This window comes from Rhineura floridana, chromosome 2 (assembly GCF_030035675.1).
Source record: "Rhineura floridana isolate rRhiFlo1 chromosome 2, rRhiFlo1.hap2, whole genome shotgun sequence".
Lineage (NCBI taxonomy): Eukaryota > Metazoa > Chordata > Lepidosauria > Squamata > Rhineuridae > Rhineura > Rhineura floridana.
The window spans coordinates 154290800-154311829 of NC_084481.1; the positions used below are offsets into that span (position 1 = coordinate 154290800).

Here is a 21030-nt window from a genome sequence, read left to right on the forward strand (position 1 = left end):
GTCCAAATCAGGATACTCCCACTTATGTTTCTTGTAGTGATTGAAGCCTTTCACATTCACAACACAAAAATAACAATCATCGTGATGGTTTTGCGGCTCTCTCCACACCATAGGCACACCAAATTTTAAACGTTTCCTTTCTCCATTTTTCCACTGGCGTAGGCACTCTACACACGTTTTGCAAACCTTATGGGGAGCCCAAGACTTATCTTGATCTCCAAGCTTCACTCCAAAATAAGCAAGATATGCTTGTTTTACAAAGTCAGTGATGTTTTTTCTTTGTTTTTGCAGAGTGTATTCGCCTCCAGGGCCGGCTCCAGGAATGCGGGGGCCCTTGGGCATTAGCCTGCCCCGGGCCCCTCTGCTTCCCTTCTGTGATCCCATGGATCGCAAGACGAGCTTCCGAACCACCCGCCATCCCCCGCCATCTCCAGCGCTTCACCTACCTTTCTCTGCTGTTCACGCAGGGTTGCCATCAATAAAGATGGCGGCCGAGGTTTCCGTAAGGGACTGAAGCCTTTGCCGCCATCTTGGTTGATGGCATGCAGCGTGCGCATTGCTGCCATCAACGAAGATGGCAGCAGAGGCTTCAGTCCCTTATGGAAATCTCGGCCGCCATCTTTATTGATGGCAACCCTGCACGAACTGCAGAGAAAGGTAGGTGAAGCGCGGGGGATGGCAGGCGGTTTGGAAGCTCCTCTTGCGATCCATGGGATCGCAGAAGGGGAGCGGAGGGCCCCCCAGGGGCTCCTAGAGCTGCAGGGCCCTCGGGCCAGTGCCCAACCTGGCCGCCCTTTGGAACTGGCCCTGTTCGCCACAAATGTAGCAGAATGCATTAGGATTGTTTAAGCAGCCTCTTCGTGACGAACTCATATTCCTCTTCAAAAAAAAAAGAAAAGTATCAATATGATTTTATATGCAATGGATAAACTTGCAAAACAATGTTCAAGAGTAAAAAGACAGACCAAACCCTGCTGCATATGTCAGCAGCTACAGGTCGTATTGGGGTACAATCGTCATTTGAGGGGTATCCATTATCTCAAAAACTAGAACCAATTCGGCAAAACTAATGTAATTTTTGGATTTAGCACCCCCAAAATACCCTAAAATCATTCAAACATCCTTCGCAACTAAAATATTATTTTTTGTTGGGCTGTGAATTTGGTGTTAGAAGAAATTAAACCAGAACTATCACTAGAAGCTAAAATGATGAAACTGAGGTTATCATACCTTGGATACATCATGAGAAGGCATGATTCTCTACAAAAGACAATAATGCTGGGAAAAACAGCAGGGAGTAGAAAAAGAGGAAGGCCAAACAAGAGATGGATTGATTCCATAAAGGAAGCCACAGACCTGAACTTACAAGATCTGAGCAGGGTGGTTCATGACAGATGCTCTTGGAGGTCGCTGATTCATAGGGTCTCCATAAGTCATAATTGACTTGAAGGCACATAACAACAAACACTTTATTTTTTAAAAAAACTGTGGGATTGGGGTTGAATAGAAACTGGGGGAATGGAATGGGGTATCCTGGGAAAGGACCTGGCTGGCTGGAACTCTGAGCAGGAGCACTCCACACTGCAACATTTTATTGTAGGTCCCACATGTGTTTAATAAATTCATATACTGTCCTCATCAAAATTGATTCTAGGGTGGTTATGTTACTCTCTGAACATGAATAATCTCTGATAACTAATGTTCAACAAAGCGGGGAGGGGATTATTTGAAAAGACCGTTTACTCAGATGACAAGGGGACAGAACCCCATCATGTAATCCCCCCTTTTGGGAATAAGAGGGATTTAGTGGTTAAGGTGTTGGATTACGACCTGGGAGACCAGGGTTCGAATCCCCATATAGCCATGAAGCTCACTGGGTGACCTTGGGCCAGTCACTGCCTCTCAGCCTCATGAAAACCCTATTCATAGGGTCACCATAAGTCAGAATGAACTTGAAGGCAGTATATTTACATTACCTTTAATCTTAAAGGCAGAACTAGACAAGGCACAACGCAGAAAATGGCTTTGTCCAAGACTCTGGCCCAACTTACTTATGGTATTCCTATTTGGATATTGGAATTTAATGCCCAAATTGAAAGCAGTCTGTATTTTTTAGGAAGTTATTGGGCCTGCCTTCCTGTGTGGGGAACACAGCTATTTATCTGGAAGTGGGTATTTGATCGGTCGAATGCAAGGCGTGGATTGATGCCTTTAAATGGTGGCTACGGTTACACTTCCTGGCAGTTCCTGGTAGCTATCTCTTCTTACTGCTTTCAGATTCCTTTGTCACTAGTTGGATGAGAGAGATGGAGAAGAAGCTACTTAGGCTAGGCTTCTAGGAAGCTGTGGGCTACTATGGGCTTCAGAAGGCCCAATTTCTTGTTCAAAGATTAATAGACTTAGATCTACAACATTTAAGAACTGCTGCTAACAAATCTTGTTCCCCATTAGTCTATAATCATTTCACCAACTATAGACTCACTGCAGCTTCATATCTGGGTACGTTAACCATCCCAAAGTACAGAAGAGCATTTACTCTTGCTCACTTTGTGTTGCCATTAGCACTATTAGAAGGATGACTTTGTAAGATCCCGGTTAACAAACGGATATGTCTCTGTGGCACTGGAACAATAGAATCTGTTGAACATATTCTTTTATATTGTAACATGTATAAGGAATGCAGAAAAAAAGATAATGTTTCCATTATTATAAGCCTTTTCTGGAAGAAACTCCACAACCTTGGTACTAAACTGTTTAAGGGATGTGTCCTCTTATATCACTGAAAGGGTTTCTAAGTTTATTATGATTTCAGTGCAAATCAGGAAAAATGTTATCTTCCTGAGAGAAGGAATTTTATAAAACTAATTTGCTCTTATGTCATTTCTTAAACTATCTTTTATTTGTGTTATATAACTTTGCTGGCCTGTGACTGCAATAAATATATACTACTACTACTAAAATGGCTTTGTCAAGTCTAGTTCTCCTGTAACAGAGTGAAACTTATTGTGTGAGAGATATCATAAAACTGTGAGTTCTCCCACCCTCTATCCAGATTATTGGCTGCTACGTTTGGGGACAGGAACACTTACTGCATGATAGTGTCCTGTCAAATGTGGTGTTTCAGCACATGGAACTTAAAAAAAAATCCAATATTTGTATATTGCTTTTCACCACTGTATGGTCACAAAACAGTTCCCAGTAACACTCAATAAAACAGCAAAGTAATGCAATATTTAAAACCATAAAAGTAAGATATCATAGGTTTCACAAATAGTTCAATTAAATACAACAGCACTGCCAACTCTCCTGTGATCCCAAGTAGGCTTAACCAAATTCATTGTAGACTTGGATGAAAAAATGTGTTTTGAATTGATGATAGAGCTCACAAAAATGTAGCCAACCATGCCTCCAAGAGAAGAGAGTCCCACAGCTGGGATGCCATTACCAAGGTGGCCATATCCTGTGTTCCCACACAGTGAGCAAGTAGATAGTAAGTGACCCAGGAGACAGCAAGAAGGGCTCTCCCCACTGATATCAAAGCTTGGGTAGGTTGGTAGTGGTAGGTTATACGTGGTTATATATTAACATATATGTAACACCTTACATTGGGCCAAGCAACATATAGGTAGCCAGTGCAGATCCTGCAAGATTGGTGTTATGGCTGCACAACAAAGTGCCAGTCAGCACTTGAGCAGCAGCATTCTGCACTAGCTGCAGTTCCCAGACAGTCTTCGATGGTAGCCCTACATAAATGACATTATAATAGTTGGCGCTGGAGGTTACCAGAGCATGCAAAACTATGGTCATTCTATTCTGATTCAGAAAGTTTTTAGCAACAGGCCACCATCTTCCTTTTCTTTTCTTTTTTTTTAGAATGACGGCTCTATTCAGTTTAGCAAACATTTGTATTATGTCAATGAAATTCAAAGGCAAGTTAAATTATCTGCCTTCTCATTCAAACTGCTCTCATGTCACTGGCCAAGCAACAAACCTAAATCAGAACTTTATTTATCACTAAGCGATAAATATTTGTATTTCAGAACAATTTTTCTTTCACTTGGCTAGATGGTGCAGATGGGCACATTCATGTTTGATCTTCTGAGAGGAGATGCATTCTCCGAATGCTAGCCACTAACTTTATCTGCCTGGAATAACTTATGCTTCACACATGCCTCTCCAGGGAAACTCAAAATGGAAGGATCAGTGCTGAGGCTTTTCGTGTCTTTAGGAGGAGGTCTGAATGCCATTGACACATCCATCTTCCCCAAACCTGTACAAATTGCATATCAGATCTCTCCTCTGATCAGTTGTCTAGAGCATCACTTTGTAGGCTGCTTTTTTAACAGGAGATGAAAGAGACCTTTCTTCAGTGATTTATTGTGTCATGTGTAGGGATGGATGGATCAATGCATTTCTAGCCCATGCTGGTTTCATTTAAAAAAAATTTTTTTACAAAACTGGCTTCATTCCATCCCATTTGTGAACAGATTTTTTAGGAGAAATCCTAAAAGAATCCCCACCTGTTTTTCAGACAAGCAAACAAAGTATTTAGGAGGTGGCCCAAGGGCTGCCTCTTTCTTCCTTTAATATTTAACAGCAGCTTAGAACAGCTTTGTTGCTGCACGGTAAAAAAAATCTGTTTTATAATGCTTCCAGGAAGCAACTGTACATAATATTTACATTCAGTCTTTTCTTGGAGAAAAATATGACTACCCATATACCTTTGGGAGCAGCCATCTTTTTTCCAGTGAAATGTCCTTATAAGGCTACAAGGAAGTTCAGCTGAGGGGAGGGTTATTGCCCTCCTTCTACTCATCAAATGACTGATCTGATGACTGGGGAGGGGGCAATTTTCATCTCTATCAGGGTGATGGGCTCCACTTACCTCTGCATTGTCTCTACCTATATATTTTTTCTTTTTGTCACCACTGCCAAAATTATTAGGTTTTCAAGGGGCCAAAAAAAATTGCTTGGGGAGCTGGATCAGGCCTCTGACCTGTTACATGATGATATGAGGAAAACAACACATTATTTCAAATTGTGGCTCCTCACAGGCCATCACTCAGGCCAAGAGGTGAGCCAAACAAATAAGAAAACACCAAAGGTGTTCTGGAGCCGGCTGTAGTCTGTTTAATGGAATATAATATTTTGATGTACTGACAAAATGAAATGTACTGGGGGAAAAGTGCCTCCATCTCTGTGACCAGCTTGCTCACTCCTAGCTTGGCTCTTGATTAAGGATTCAGGACTTATGTTTAAAGCTCACTATAGAATGGCTGCCCCTCCGAGGTCCCCAATGAAGGGGAGTAATAAGTGTTTCCTATTAGCCTAAAACAAGCAAAAGGTTAAATGCCGAGACTTTAAAAGAATAACAACTAGATAGATCCAGAACCCTGCTGAAATGTACCCTTTTGCTAGCTGGCATAAATATAGAAATAAGATGAGCTCATCCCTTCAGGATTTAAGAAATCATAAAGGAAGTGGGATGAATGAGGAAGAGGCAGAAGAGCCAGGGAACAAGACTGGTCCAAGAGATTTTGCTACCTGAAACAAAAGACAAGATGACACCCCCCCATTACATGTACTGAAACCAACCACACTAGCAGTCAAATTTTATTTCAACACTGATGATTGTGATGGGACAACATCCACAACCACACCTGAGGGCAGCAGCTTATCTTAGAGGATGCAGGACAGTCCATGGGGCACAGATAGCTCTGGCCTTCAACACCCACTGCTGCTCCCTGCTTCCTAGCAACCATTACACTGTGTACTGGTAAGGCTGGGGATTCACATGGGTGACAGCAGTTGTGATGCAAAAGGGAGTTCTATTATCAGACTTAATATATTTGTCAAAATGCTTCCAGCTGGTCTTCCCTAAATCAAATGATTTTGCAGGAAGGCAGCCGGGGGGATGGAATTTACCATCTCTTAGTGCTTCAGCAGTGCTAATCTGAGGAAGGTATTGCCCAATGAATTTCCAAGGCTGAGTCAAGACTATTTCGTGCCTGAGATATAAAATCCAAATGACACATTTTCTTCCTACTAATTAATATGGAGCATAACTCATCAGGAAAGCTCTTCTGTGTGCACCTCATTGAAGTAAAGTGCTCTTCTGTGGCTCCCATTCATTCTAGTGGGACATTGGGTATTTTCAATGGGTGGTATGCCACAGCTTGGGTCTGTTTCACACTCTGCTGCCTTAAAGGTCCCCAAATCCTCTTGCTGAGGCAGCTGCTTGTCTCGTAGTGGAGTCCCTTTGGTATTTTTTCAGTTAAACTAATGAGCCTACAACTGTGTTTAAGTTCAGTGAGCCATCCTTATGATGAGTGATAAATGAGGTGATGGCACAATACAGTTATTCAATTTTATGTAAGCCAGCAGGAAACAATGCAGGATGAACCTTAACACCTTTGTGATGCCTGCAGTTTTTATTATCTCATGAGTATTGTTCTGATCCAGAACCAGAAGCAATGGTCTTTCTACTTTAGTTACAAGCTCACCTCTAGGCTTTTACAAGGGAATGACAAAGAAGACAGATCCAGCATTATTTTTCCCCCAGTCATTCTGGTACAAGGTCATGCAAGGCGTTTAAACAAATCCTAACAAGCTCGGTCTCTGAAATGTACCGACAAAAAAGTGCCTCTAGCTCTCTGATCATCTCGCTCACTCCTAGCTTGGCTCTTGATTAATGATTCAGGACTTATGTTTAAAGCTCACTGTACAACGGCTACCCCTCCAAGGTCCCCAATGACGCAAACCCGGCTTTTCCTGCATATCTTCTGCTGCAAAAACGGGGGCACACAGCTCAGAGTCGGTTAACCTGCTCCTTTCAGATTTGAAGGAGAATCTCTGTCGCAGTTGTGTGGGTGGGTGGTGAGGAAGGCCAAGCGCATGAGAAACAACACTGCTGTCAGCCTCTAGATATAATTGGATATGATCTCTTAGCACTATCTATGCACAGGCAGTTTCTTGGCATTCTTGGTATCATCTGATCCTGCAGGCCATCTGCTAAATTGACAGAGGCCAGCTGTTTCAGGGGTGCAATTAACCACCTGCTAGTTCTTTCCTGGGATGAGGAGCAATTGACCTAGGATGAATAGGCAAGTGGCAGCCTCTCAACTTGACAGTCACAGCTTTCCAGGCTGGAAAGAGTTTTCTGGAACTACTGTAAATCCATGCGACAGAAGGGGCTCACCAAATGGGAAGATTGGCATAGTGCCAATGTGCCAGAAGAGTCAACTCAGCACTCCTGCCAGTGTGAATCCACTGGGCTGGCCCTCCCTCCCTCCTAGTAAACAACAGTGCCCCACCTGCCAGGAAGCTAGTGTAGTGGCTCTGTCCCATCCAGCAAGGCTCTTTTGCCATGCAATGCTGCTGCCCCAAGGTTCCCGTTTTATTATGTTTATATACCAACTCATCCATGAAGCTCACTGGATGACCTTGGGCTAAGCATGATCTCTCAATCTAACCTACCTCACAGGGTATAAAAATGGGGAAGGAACCATTTATGGGCATTTTGGTTATATTTTAATTTTTATTTATTACCTTTATATCCCACCTGGAGAAAAGAAAACTCTCCAAGGAAGGGTTACGATGCTTGAAGCTTTTCAGTTTAGGAAAAAAACAAGTAAGGGACAAATAATACAGGTTTATAACAGGTATGTATGGTGTGGGAAAGTGGGTAGAGAGATGGTTTGTGTTCCTTCTCATAATACTAGAATCCAATGAAGCTGAATGGTGGCCAAATCAGGAAAAACAAAAGGAAGAACTTCTTTACGCAGCACATAGTTAAACTATGGAATTTGCTTCCAAAATATTTGATGATGCCCATCAACTTAGAAAGCTCTAAAAGCGAATTAGACAAATTCATGGAAGGTAAGGCTATCAGCGGCTACACATCATGATGGCTATATATTATCTCCAGTACCACAGACAGCATGCCACTGAATACCAATCACTGGGACACAACAGTGAGAGTGCTATATCCTGCTTGTGGGCTTCCTTTTGACCTCTGGTTGCCCACTGTAGGAGCAGAATGCTGAACTAAATAGGCCTTTGGTCTCATCCAGCATTGCCAGCAGGGCTCTTTTTATGTTCTCATGTTTATATTCTTTCATCCAGAGAGCACAAACCAGCATACATGTTTCTCCCCTTGCCCATTGTATCCCCACAACAACTCTGTGTAGTTTAGGCTAAGAGATGGTTATGACCCATGGCTACACACTCATGGCTGAGGCTGGATTTAAGCCTATGTCCTCTCAGGTGCTAATCTGCCACTCCAACCACTACACTACACTGGCCTTCCTGTCTAATGGATAGAAAAAGCAGCACATAGTCATAGTAGTGACATAATGACGTTTCCCACAGTTGGAAAGAGCACTTGACACTATCTGGGCTCCCTCCCCAAGAAGTCCTCATTTTCTGCTGGGAATAAACTTGGTGGTAGGAAAAGAAAGAGAAAAAGATGCCCGGTCAAGTCAGCAGATTGTAATAGGAACAGAAACTGGACAGAGTGGTCCAGTAAGCAAAGCAAGTTGGGATAGCTGATATGGTACCCTTTAGATGTTTTGGATTCCAGTGGCCAATGGTCAGGCATGATGGTAGTCATAGCCTACAACATCTGAACCACTTTGGTTACCTGGAACTACCTGCAGAGCTAATCTATTTATTTCTTGTTTCCTCTGTTGTCTAAGATGACAATAGGATCATATTTAGACCTTGTTGTTGTAATATGCCTTCAAGTCGATTACAACTTATGGCGACCCTATGAATCAGTGACTTCCAATAGCATCTGTCATGAACCACCTTGTTCAGATCTTGTAACAAGATCAAATGCACCTTCACTGTTGCAGGGAGGAGCAATGAAGATACTCATTCCCAGTGTTCTGAGACTGGCAGAGCTAACAGAGGGAGCAAATGGCACAGCATAGTCTAGGATAACTTTGAGTTGGTAGTGGATTCCAGCCACACCATCTACTTGCATTGCAGAATGCTGCTGAGCAGGGAAAAGTCTCCAGGGCACTACACTATCAGCAGCCTCATGATGCACTTGCACAGATAGCACCAGTCTCTCTTGCTTGGGGAAGAGAAGTCAGGCTGTCCTCCTTCTCACTCTCAAGTGCCACACACACACACACACACACACACACGGACGGACGGACGGACGAAGCAGTTTAGGCAGGAGACTATGGAAGTTTTGGGCTGAGGGAAGAATGGTCCATGTGATCAAAGTTTCCTTGCCCATACCAGCCTACTCCTCAAATCAAAACCCTTTGCTTGTTGTTCTGTGTGCAATACCATCTAGGGATGCTGATCAGTGCCCACAAACAAACCACAGGGAGGAAAGTGAATCCCTTTTAGATCTTAGCAAAAACAACAACACCCTGAAACGTAAAACCATAAAGGCCGCCCTTGCAGGAAAACCTCTGCAGCTATCCTGAAATTTTGCAGGATTCATCTCCTCAGAAGGGTCTACCATGCCTGCAAATTTCATCAAACTCTGCCAAAAAAACAAAAAGTTGCATATGTTTCCTTCTAAAAAAACATTAAAAGTGCTCAGTGCAAACATCCTGGATGCATTTGCCTGTAATTTGGCTGTCTTTATCCTCTTTGGTGGGACTCCTATGCATGCAAATTTCATCCACTTCAGACAAAATAAAATAAGTTATAGCACTTATAGTGAATGGGGAAATGAAAACTTGTCCTTCCTAAAGCAGACTCAGAACCTAAGCTGAACCCCAGGCAGACTCTGAACCACTTCAGAATAGGAAGACTCTTTCCCAAAGCATCACATCAGGTCCAAAACAAATCTTGTGGTCAAAGGATTCAAGAACAATCTTGCAATTATGACTGTAGGAATCAAAATGATGAGTCCTGAATGGTGTCCACATTGTAGTTCACTGTCATCAACACGCAGCATATTTACCTCCCCCCCCGAATATAATTTGTGTCAACAAAATCTTACAGAATTGATAGAATACCTTGTCAAATGTTTTCATCTTCTCACAGTGCACTGTTCCATACAGATCGCTCACATTAGCCAGACTCAGTTTAATTTCCCCAATAATGCTGTGCCTAGAGAACTTGTCACAGTTTCTCAAGGTGAGTGTCAGCATCCCCTCAGGTAGCTCCTCCTCCTTTACTGAAAACAGTAGAGCTTCCTCCCAGACAATATGGGGCTGCTGCTTCTTCAACACAGTTTGAGCTTCTGTAGTGCCAGACTTGCTCACCAAAGTGCCAAGGATGTAGCAATCACAGCCATTGTTCTGGTCTCCTGTTGTGGTTCCATATGTAACTGTAGAAGCAGGAAGACAAAGGCAAATTGCAAGTACTTGCAAGAGAAAATTGTCATTTTCTAATTCAACATTTTGATTCAAACTTGTCCATATGCGAGCATAAAGGGTAATTTTTTCTCACAGTAAATTGCTAGCAATTGGTGGTATGTACCTCTCTGAGGTCTTATGGTGGCTTGGAAGCTTCATTTAGACTTGCACCTTGAAAACCTGATTCAGAACTGAAATCCCAGTTTTGCTTTAGTGGCCCAGTTCAGATGTAATAATCCTGTTACAATGTATCGTGGTTTAGTGGACTGGGAATGAGCTGTGTGCCTGTGCACTCCCTCCACAGTTTCCCATGACCTCTGAATCAGGAAGCTATGGTTTAATGGCTTTAAGATCTGGTCCTGCTTTGTAGGGATTCCTTAAACAGTTTCCTAGATCAGACAGCAGAAGAAACTTGTTTCAGAAGCTTTTTTGCCAAAGCAAAGTGTGAAAGGGGAAGAAGGAAGGGGAGGAGCAAGGAGAGAGTGCATGGACACGTGGCTCATTCCTAGTCTAAAAAAACCACAGTTTATTGGACACAGATCATCACATCTCAGCTTCTGTTTGTCATCTGTAAAATGAGGGTGTTAATTATATGGTTTGGGCAGGGTATGCAATAAGATGGCAACAAAATGTGTGATACTAAATCCATTATGTATCTGCTTATTAATATCTGTGAGAAGCTGGTTTTTGTTTTGCAGATGAAATGTTTTTAGAGCTTGTCATAAGCTTTTTGCTTTCATATGAAACATTGCAAAGACTGGTAACATGCAAAGATACAGGCACCCTACCTTCAAGAAAAGTGACACACAATGCATCTTTCTGTTGGTTGTAGCCAAGAGAATAGCGAAGTTCTGGGACCTGGTTGCAGCCACCAGCTTTTTCAGGGCTCAGACGCTCAGTGACGCATACATCTTTCACCCCACCTGAAATTGCACAAGTGTGTTAATAAGACAATGCCTCCCATTCCAGCTACAATTGACCTCACTGTTTTTCCTCTGATACCACTTTATCAAGTTATCTTGATGTCCCATCTCTAAACATATACTCTTCTTTTGTGCTTCTGTCAATGCTGTGGGGACAACCTTTCGCTTATTGACACCAAGGCATTGTGTTCTTCTGCTCATACAATAGGACTTCCCCTTCCTCTCCCAACCCTCTGGAACAGTTTTTAGGGGGTTGCTAGGGGCTGGAGAGGAAAGGAGAGGAGAGGAGAGGAATGTTTTGTTGCACAAGTGGAATGGCAGCATTGGATGCAGCCCCTTGGTACCAGAGAGAGAGCTTGCTCCAACGGCATGGACAGAAACACAAAACAATGGAGTCTGTATTAGAGATAGGACACCAAAGTGTCTCTATCTAGGCTCTATCCAAGACTTTTAGACTGCATTTAGTCTTTCTCCCCTTTTACTCTTTATCATAATAGTCCAATACAAAAAAATCTATATTCATTTAAAACCTGAATCCTGCCAGCAGAATACATTGTTAAAGGAAATAAATACATGTATTTAATTTATATATGCAAATATTGAAGCAAAATTTGGAATCTGCTTTATTGTTTTTAAAATTAATTGGATAAAGAATATTCAGAGATTCATTCTGAATGTACTACATAGTAAACTGTAAACAGATGTTAAGCTTTGAAAGTTCTAGTCCTACAGTTGTCTCTAAATTGATACCTAAATTTGATCTTACCCTTACCTTTCCTTTCTTTATTATTTCATCACTGGGTCAGTTGTAGTAGCTGAAGCAGTGGCACTGCGCCCTGAACAAAGCTGGCAAAACTAAGTGCCAAATGTTTTTTCAGGTTAAAAATAAAGTTCTCTATAAAGTGTGTATATGCCTGCTGGAAAATCCCCAACAAGATTGAGTGATTGGAATTGTCACAAGATTAAACTGTGCTGTTAAAAGGGTGGTTGTGGACAGGGAAAAATCAATAGGGGTGCTGGACCATCAGGATGAAATATTGCCAGAAGTGAATAATGACACAGATAATTTGCTCAAATTTACAATAATCTAGATTTGATACTTGTTAAAGGCTTGATATGTTACACTTCTACATTGGAACTCTGTACTTATAATGAGTTACGCCTCCCCCAATACATTAATGCTAAAGACTTAACTAACTTGCCAGTTAGTCATTTACACTGGGATCCATAAACAGAAAGAGGAAATGTGGCCACAAATCTGAACTGGAAGAAACCATATGAAATTAGGCAAGGTGCCTACCATTTTGAGGAAGAATGAATAGCTCTTCATTGACTTGTATGTTTATCCTTTTTTCATCCAGAACTGTAGGTTTCACCTTGCTTGGTTCTTCCATTGTCTTTAGGGTATAATCTGGAAAGTTAACAATTTCCGAGGTAGTCACTACTGGCTTTGGGCCATAGATATGGGGAAACTTTAGGATTGCCCTGGGCTGTATAGCTTCTGCCGTCTTCTCAACATTGAACTGAAACAAAAGAACCCCATCCATTATTCTTACTGCATTATTCTTACTGCATTCAATTAGAATTTCTCATATTGAATTTCTTCACTAACAAAATTCACCACTATATTTCAGAAATCAAGACAGTTTGTTTTTAAAGAAATGGCTATTGTTTCAATACTTCTAATTCTTACTCGATTTTTTGGTGTAGATTCTTCCCTCTCCTCTTCATTGACCTCTCTGTTAGGGATTGGGTGAGTGGGGAAAATTCATTCAGTTCATATTTTAATGTGAATCTACCTAATTTGCATTTCCTCAAACAATACACAAACTGAAACACAGATGTCCTTTGAAATTCACACTTCTGTCAATTTAAAGATGCATTTTCCCAACAAAACTTGAATATTAGGAGAAAGTGCACTCAAAAATGCAAATCGTAGTGCAAAAAACATAAACAAATGCATTATATTAGATAAAAATGCATATAGTATAAGGAAAATTTATTTATTTATTTATTTATTATTTATTTAATTTGTATCCCGCCCTTCCTCCCAGCAGGAGCCCAGGGCAGCAAACAAAGCACTAAAACATTTTAAAACATCATAAAAACAGATCTTAAAATACATTAAAACAAAACAGCATTAAAAACATTTTAAAAAACAACATAAAAAGGGTTAAAAACATTATTAAGAACATATTAAACAATTCTGACACAAATGCAGACTGGGATAGGTCTCAGCTTAAAAGGCTTGTTGAAAGAGGAAAGTTTTCAAAAGGCGCCACAAAGATAGCAGAGATGGCACCTGCCTAATATTCAAAGGGATGGAATTCCACAGGGTAGCTGCTGCCACACTAAAGGTCTGTTTCCTATATTGTGCAGAACGAACCTCCTAATAAGATGGTATCTGCAGGAGGCCCTCACCTGCAGAGCGCAGTGATCGACTGGGCATATAAGGGGTAAGACGGTCTTTCAGGTATCCTGGTCCCAAGCTGTATAGGGCTTTGTATGCCAAAACTAGAACTTTGAACTTGGCCCAATAGCAAATGGACAGCCAGTGCATTTTTTTCAGCAGCGGGGTGACATGTTGGCAATACCCTGCTGCAGTGAGCAGTCTCGCCGCCACATTTTGCACCAGCTGCAGCTTCCGGATCAACCTCAAGGGCAGCCCACATAGAGTGCATTACAGTAATCCAGCCTAGAGGTTACCAGTGAGTGGACGACAGTGGTCAGGCTATCCCTGAAACGGCTGCAGCTGTCTCACAAGCCAAAGCTGGTAAAAGGCACTCCTAGCCACTGAGGTCACCTGGGCCTCTAGCGACAAAGATGGATCCAGGAGCACCCCCAGACTACAGACCTGCTCTTTCAGAGGGAGTACGACCCCATCCAAAGCAGGCAACTGACCATTATCCAAACTCGGGAACTACCAACCCACAGTGCCTCTGTCTTGCTAGGATTCAGACTCAGTTTATTGGCCCTCATCCAGCCCAACCACTGAGTCCAGGCAGCAGTCCAGGGCTTGCATGGCCTCTCCCAATTCAGATGTTACGGAAAAATAGAGTTGTGTATCATCAGCATACTGCAGACACCTCGTCCCAAAGCTCCTGATGACCGCTCCCAAGGGCTTCATATAGATGTTAAACAGCATGAGGGAGAAGATGGTACCCTGCAGCACCCCACAGCACAACTGCCAGGGGGCCGAAATACAATCACCCAATGCTATTCTCTGAGAACGACCCTGGAGATAGGATCGGAACCACTGTAAAACAGTGCCTCCAATACCCATCTCACCAAGTTGGCCCAAAAGGATACCATGGTCAATGGTATCAAAAGCCGCTGAGAGATCAAGTAAGAACAACAGGGTCGCATTCCCCCTGTCCTTCTCCCGATAAAGGTCATCCATCAGGGCGACCAAGGCCAATTCACTCCAATAACCAGGCCTGAACCCAGACTGGAATGGGTCAAGATAATCTGTTTCATCCACGAGTACTTGCAGTTGCTGTGCCAGAACCCTCTCAATCACCTTCCCTAAGAAGGGGGTATTTGCATTCGGTATTCGGTAGTTGTCACAAACCAATGGGTCCAGGGTGGGCGGTCGAATCACTGCCTCTTTCAAGGCGGCTGGAACCACTCCCTCCCGCAATGATGCATTGACCACACCCTGGATCCACTTGGTCAGACCCCCTTGGCAAGCTTTAGTAAGCCAAGAAGGGCAAGGGTCGAGAGGACACATTGCTGGCCGCATCATCGCAAGCACCTTGTCCACGTCATCAGGCCGCATCAACTGAAACCATTCCCAAGAAGTTGCAGCAGACGTTGCACTGGACACCTCATTGGGGACTACAGTAGATGTGGATGGGGCATCCAGACTGCTACAGAGGCGAGCAACTCTACCTTCAAAGTGCCTTGCAAACAATTCACAGTGGGCCTGCGAAGGGTCTAAGACTCCATTTCGTGGAGTTGATGTCAACAGACCCCTGACAATACGGAAAAGCTCCACCGGACGGCTACTTGAGGATGCGATGGAGGCAGAGAAGTGGGCCTTCTTCGCCGCCCTCACCACCACACAGTGGGCATGGTTATGATGTTTTACTCATGCCCAATCAGCCTCACAGCACGTCTTTTGCCACTTGCGTTCTAGCCATCGTCCAGCCTGTTTCATTGCCCTTAGCTCACTGGTGTACCAAGGTGCAAGCCAGGCTGCACAGTGCTGGAGATGGTGCTCGGGGGCAACCGTGTCGAGAGTCCTACGCGCCTCACTGTTCCACAGCGTGACAAGGGATTCAACAGAGACACCTGCTCTATCTACTGGGAACTCCCCCAGGGCATTCAGGAATCCAGTGGATTCCATTAGACTCCGGGGGTGGGCCATCTTAATCTGTCCACCACCCCTGCAGGGAGCCATAAGTCTAAACTTCACCAGGAAGTGATCTGACCATGACAATGGGGTGACATCCACCCCCGCTACCTCCAGACCATCCATTCCTCCATCTGGAGCAAAAACCAAGTTGAGGGTGTGCCCTGCCCCATGTGTTGGGCTAGTAACAAGTTGAGACAGCCCCATGTGTTGGGCTGTTGATCCATAGGCATTACTGTCTCTAGTTGTTTTCCATAAAGCCTGCAAGTTTGGAGAAGTAACTGTTATCTCCTGGCCTGAGAGAGAGCAGACATCCAAGGCCAGCGGTTGTCATGGTAACGTGAGATAGCAACTGGGAAAGTTCTAACAGAGTCTGTAAGTTGTGTCTTCTGTATTTTGCCTCTTAACTGAGAGGTTGTCTTCTGTGTTTACCTTTGAAGAGAGATGTACCAGAAGGGGGGGTGACTGAAGAAACTCTACATGTATTTACTCTTAAGCCTGTTGGCCCTAATGTCTTAATAAAGACTCTTAATCTGATCTAATGCATCTGAGAAGTTTCTTGCTCAACTTAACTCCAAAGTAACGTATGCTGTGTCACGCAAGAACATCAACAGGGTTATGGGCCCAGATCCACAGCACGTTACACAAGAGTAAGTTGCTGGTCTGAACGGCAGACGGAGTTCCAGAGAGGGCAGCGTGATTGATTGTGCCAGACAGAGGTGAGCAGGATGACTGCTGTAAACATGTCTGGAGGCTTGCCAATGGAACGACTTAATGAAAAGAATTATGGAAGCTGGAGGCCAAGGATGTGTGCTTTGTTGATCAAGGAGGATTTATGGGAAGTTATAGAAGGAAACCCCCCGGCGGTACCTCGAGAGCAGAGGGCGCAGGCGTTTATAATCTTGGCTCTATCGGATTCTCAAGTGATGTGTGTGAGAGATGAGCCGTCGGCTAAACAGATGTGGGACGCGTTGCAGGATTTGTCCCAGGAATGGCAGCGGAGGCAGAAGGCGCAGAGAGCCGAGCTGATGGAAGCTGTCAGAAGCAAAGAGGCGAAAAGTGCCGTGCCGAAGGAGGCAGCCGGAGGCAAGCAAGAGCAGCAGCGGCTAAACGCTTGTTATGTTTGCGGAGCTCGTGGGCATCTCCAGAGAGACTGTGCAGTCAAGCGAAACTCCAGGGACAGAGGCTGGAAACAAGGCAGTGTGAACTTTGTTTGTAAACAGAAGTCTCAAGATGTAGGACCTGTTAACTGGATTCTTGACAGCGGTGCGAGCCATATATTAATCACAGACAGGAGTTTGTTTTACACTTCAGAAGATGTGCAGGACTTTGTTTTACTTGCGGATGGATCGCAGAAGAATGTGGAGGCTCAAGGACTGGTGAGATTTGATAAACTTGGAATAATGTCAGATTGTTTGTTTGTACCAGAAATGTCTCATAACATGTTGTCGGTAAGAAAACTGGTGAATTCTGGGTATTGTGTGATGTTTGACAGAGGGAAATGTTTTGTGCAAAGAAGAGGCAAAGTTGTCTGTCAGGGATTCATGACACAAGGGCAGTTTAGAATGTCCATGGGTGTAAAGTGTGCTGATGCCTTGAGTTTAATGGGGCGGAAAGAGAATGATGGTCAGAGCTGTAAGAAGACAGCTGTTAAAAGCACACAGCCACAGTATTCATGTAATGCAGTCAGGCTGATGCCTGAAAGAGTGCATCGCAGCCGAATTAACAAGCCACAGGGTAAGAGACGTGGCAAACGTGCACCTAGAGCACAAGAGAATGCATATTTCAGAGTTTGGTGTCCAGAAACACAGCAATTAATCCTGAGCAGAAGCATTAAAGTTGCAGAAAAGCCTTGGGATCAAAGGCAAACAGTCATTCTCACAGGGTCAAGTGACACACAAGCACAAACACAAGCGCAAACATTTAAACCAGATCTTGACATAAAAGTGGAAGGCACACAAATTCCACTTAGGGATACATTAAATAAACTCATTTGTGAAAAACGAAGATCGAAGAAACGTAAGGCTGAGGAAATGGAGGATCCTGGGCACGCTGTGCCAAGCACAAGCACAAATGGGGGGGGCAGAGAGAGCAGAAGCCCTAGTGCCTTTAAGACGTTCTACAAGATCAAACATAGGGAAACCGCCTGAAAGATTTACTGTGGGGGTAATTACCAGCCCAGGTATGCATAAACAAGTTGAAATGGATCCTGAGACACTGTATTTGACTTGTGTTCAGCCGAAATTTGATTGAATAAAGTTCTAGCTAAATGTACAGAGATGTTCTGAAATGTACTGCAATGTACTGAGATGTAATTTGGATCTGTATGATGCAATGTATTGAAATGTATTACCTTTGTATTGTAGAAATGTATTGCTGAAATAGAAAAGTTATAGATGCAATGGAAAGTTTTGCAGTCTTGCTGGAAAAAGGGGAATATGTTGGGCTGTTGACCCATAGGCATTACTGTCTCTAGTTGTTTTCCATAAAGCCTGCAAGTTTGGAGAAGTAACTGTTATCTCCTGGCCTGAGAGAGAGCAGACATCCAAGGCCAGTGGTTGTCATGGTAACGTGAGATAGCAACTGGGAAAGTTCTAACAGAGTCTGTAAGTTGTGTCTTCTGTATTTTGCCTCTTAACTGAGAGGTTGTCTTCTGTGTTTACCTTTGGAGAGAGATGTACCAGAAAGGGGGGGGTGACTGAAGAAACTCTACATGTATTTACTCTTAAGCCTGTTGGCCCTAATGTCTTAATAAAGACTCTTAACCTGATCTAATGCATCTGGGAAGTTTCTTGCTCAACTTAACTCCAAAGTAACGTATGCTGTGTCACGCAAGAACCATCAACAGACTCCAGGGGTGGACCATCTTAATCTGTCCACCACCCCTGCAGGGAGCCATAAGTCTAAACTTCACCAGGAAGTGATCTGACCATGACAATGGGGTGACATCCACCCCCGCTACCTCCAGACCATCCATTCCTCCATCTGGAGCAAAAACCAAGTTGAGGGTGTGCCCTGCCCCATGTGTTGGGCCAGTAACAAGTTGAGACAGCCCCATGGTCATCATGGAGGCCATGAAGTCCCGAGCCGGAACACTAGAGGCAGCCTCAGCATGGACATTGAAATCACCCAGGACTATAGTTCTGTGCTCCTCCAGTGCCACAGCCGAGATGACCTCCACCAGCTCAGTCAGAGAAGTTGCTGGGCAACAGGGTGGACGGTATACCAGCAGTAACCCTAGTTTACTAGGTTCACATGCAAACTTTTAAAAAAGCAATCTGATGTAGAAACAGGGCAAACTAAACTTAAGATTAGATAAAAGCGAAACTAGAGAAACTAACACTGACATTCGTCCATCCATACTCTCTGTTACATGGATTAGAAACCATTTGGGCAGATACCCCAGTTGCTTGTAACAGATGCTATTGGAGGTCGCTGATTCATAGGGTCGCCATAAGTCATAATCGACTTGAAGGCACATATAGTAGGGCCCCGCTTTACAGCGCTTTGCTTTACAGCGATTCGCTAATACAGCAGTCTCAATTAGACGCAATTAGACTAAAGCCCCACTCATACGGCTCTTGTTCTGCTTTTACGGCGGTTTTTGGGCATCGCGCACCATTCTATTCAATGGGTTCCACTTTACAGCGGTTTTCGCTTTACGGCGGGGGTCCGGAACATAACCTGCCGTATGAGTGGGGCCCTACTGTAACAAAAACACCCATGAAAACTACACTGCAGTAACATGATAGGAAAAAGCCAGCATGCAATATATTTATTTCTTGTGATTGGTCATCATATGCATTCACCCTGTATTTCATATACAGAAGTTTCACAAACACACACACACATACACACACACACTAAAGATGAGTTTATTCACATTTTGTACATATTAGGAAGGCAACATAAGCTGATCTTTTAAAAACTGATTATGAGAAATTCAGTAAGTCTTGAGAACGTACCCACGCGTGCCCAGATGCTGACACTTTATGAAGTTTGAAGTTTATTTCAAAATAAATGTTATTTATTTTGTATCTGTTCATATATATATATGAAATTGGCTCACCGAATCAGAATCAACTGACAACTAGTTTTACTTTCAACAAATTAAAATGTCAAATCCTAGATGTAAGGTGCATGATTTGGCTCGCCACTGGATATTCTTGCCCTCAGTGTGGGACAAGTTACTTAGTCATTTTTACTAACATATCTACAGTTTAAGCTTGAAACAAAAACAATATGTGCATTTAGTTTTCTGCTGTGAAGTGAACCCACCTCCTCCTTCCACTTTTGCTCTTCAAATGACAAACGGGAACAATTGCTTTGGAACCTGTTAAGTTCACTTGGATAGGAGCCCACTTCGGCTTGGAGCCTCAGTATGACTGGGCCCTTCACCTCAGATATGAGACTAGTCACTTTGGCCGTGTTGGCTCTACCATCAGCCAAGGTGAGTCTTTTTTCTCAGAAAAATGGATTAGACTAGGTGGTAGAATGAGGAGGTACCTACTCACCCAGTCTATATATTACCTCCAGGATCAGAGGAAGCACACCTCTGAATACCAGTTGGTGGGAATCACAAGTGGGGAAAGTGCTGTTTACAGGCTTGCCATACGCTTCCGGTTAGCAACTGTGAGAACAGGATGCTGGACTACATGGGCCTTTGCTCTGATCCAACAAGACTCTTATGTTCTAGATGGACAGAATATATGCTTATCTGTGTACTCTACAAATAGTACTGAAATCAAATGCTACTGGGCTGGGCTGGGGGCAAAGGGAAATGACTTTTTTGTACTAACATACTTAAAGTTTAGTTTAAGCTAATAACTAAAAACAAGACAGACTCAAGGCAGACAAAATAAAGGGGGGGGGGAAACCAAGATGCAAAGGGGTTCAGATTTTAGGAAAGGATTGCTCTGGCATAAGAAGCGAACAGGAGGCATTAGAGTCACAGAAACAAACACAACCGTCAACTCCATAAACCCTTTAAGTGCTGCTACCACTGTAGACAGACAATTAGGAAAAGGCCGAGAAATCACTGAAATAACTTTGAATATATATCTGCCTACATCCCTCTCAAAAGCACTCTGATTGGAAGCAGCAGAGGCTGGTCCATCAGAGCAAATGGGGCACTGCCCCCCCAACATCAGTCAGCCCACCTGCCTGCCTGCCTTCTTGCTTACAACCAGTCCAGGGGTGGGGAGGGGGGCACTGCCTGTCAGCTTCTTCCCCTTTTAAAACTCAGGAGGGAGGAGGAGGAGGAGGGAGGCAAAACAAGAATTAGGCGGCTCTGCTATTGTTGCCTCTGGCTCCACCTACTGTTGCGCCCTACCTTCTGCCCCATTAGCCCCAATAGGAAACAGCCGCCGCTGACTGGAAGAACAAGGAGAGCCCTGTGGTAAAGTAATTGTTTGGTTAGAAGCTGGTA

The 21030-nt window shown here is 43.5% G+C and overlaps 1 protein-coding gene across 3 annotated transcripts in view; it reads right to left on the minus strand.

The window, feature by feature from the left end:
* The window catches only part of SYT13 (synaptotagmin 13), a 43078-nt gene that overhangs the window by 11265 nt on the left and 10783 nt on the right, over window positions 1-21030 (minus strand). The window contains exons 2-4 of one of the 3 annotated variants that reach the window (XM_061613166.1): window positions 12549-12771; window positions 11114-11248; window positions 9984-10297 (exon numbers count right to left, since the gene is read on the minus strand). In XM_061613166.1, the coding sequence (XP_061469150.1) occupies window positions 9984-10297; window positions 11114-11248; window positions 12549-12771 (672 nt within the window). Of the gene's footprint in view, window positions 1-9983; window positions 10298-11083; window positions 11249-12548; window positions 12772-21030 lie in introns of all 3 variants that reach the window. The other 2 variants (XM_061613168.1, XM_061613167.1) reach the window with 2 other exon arrangements.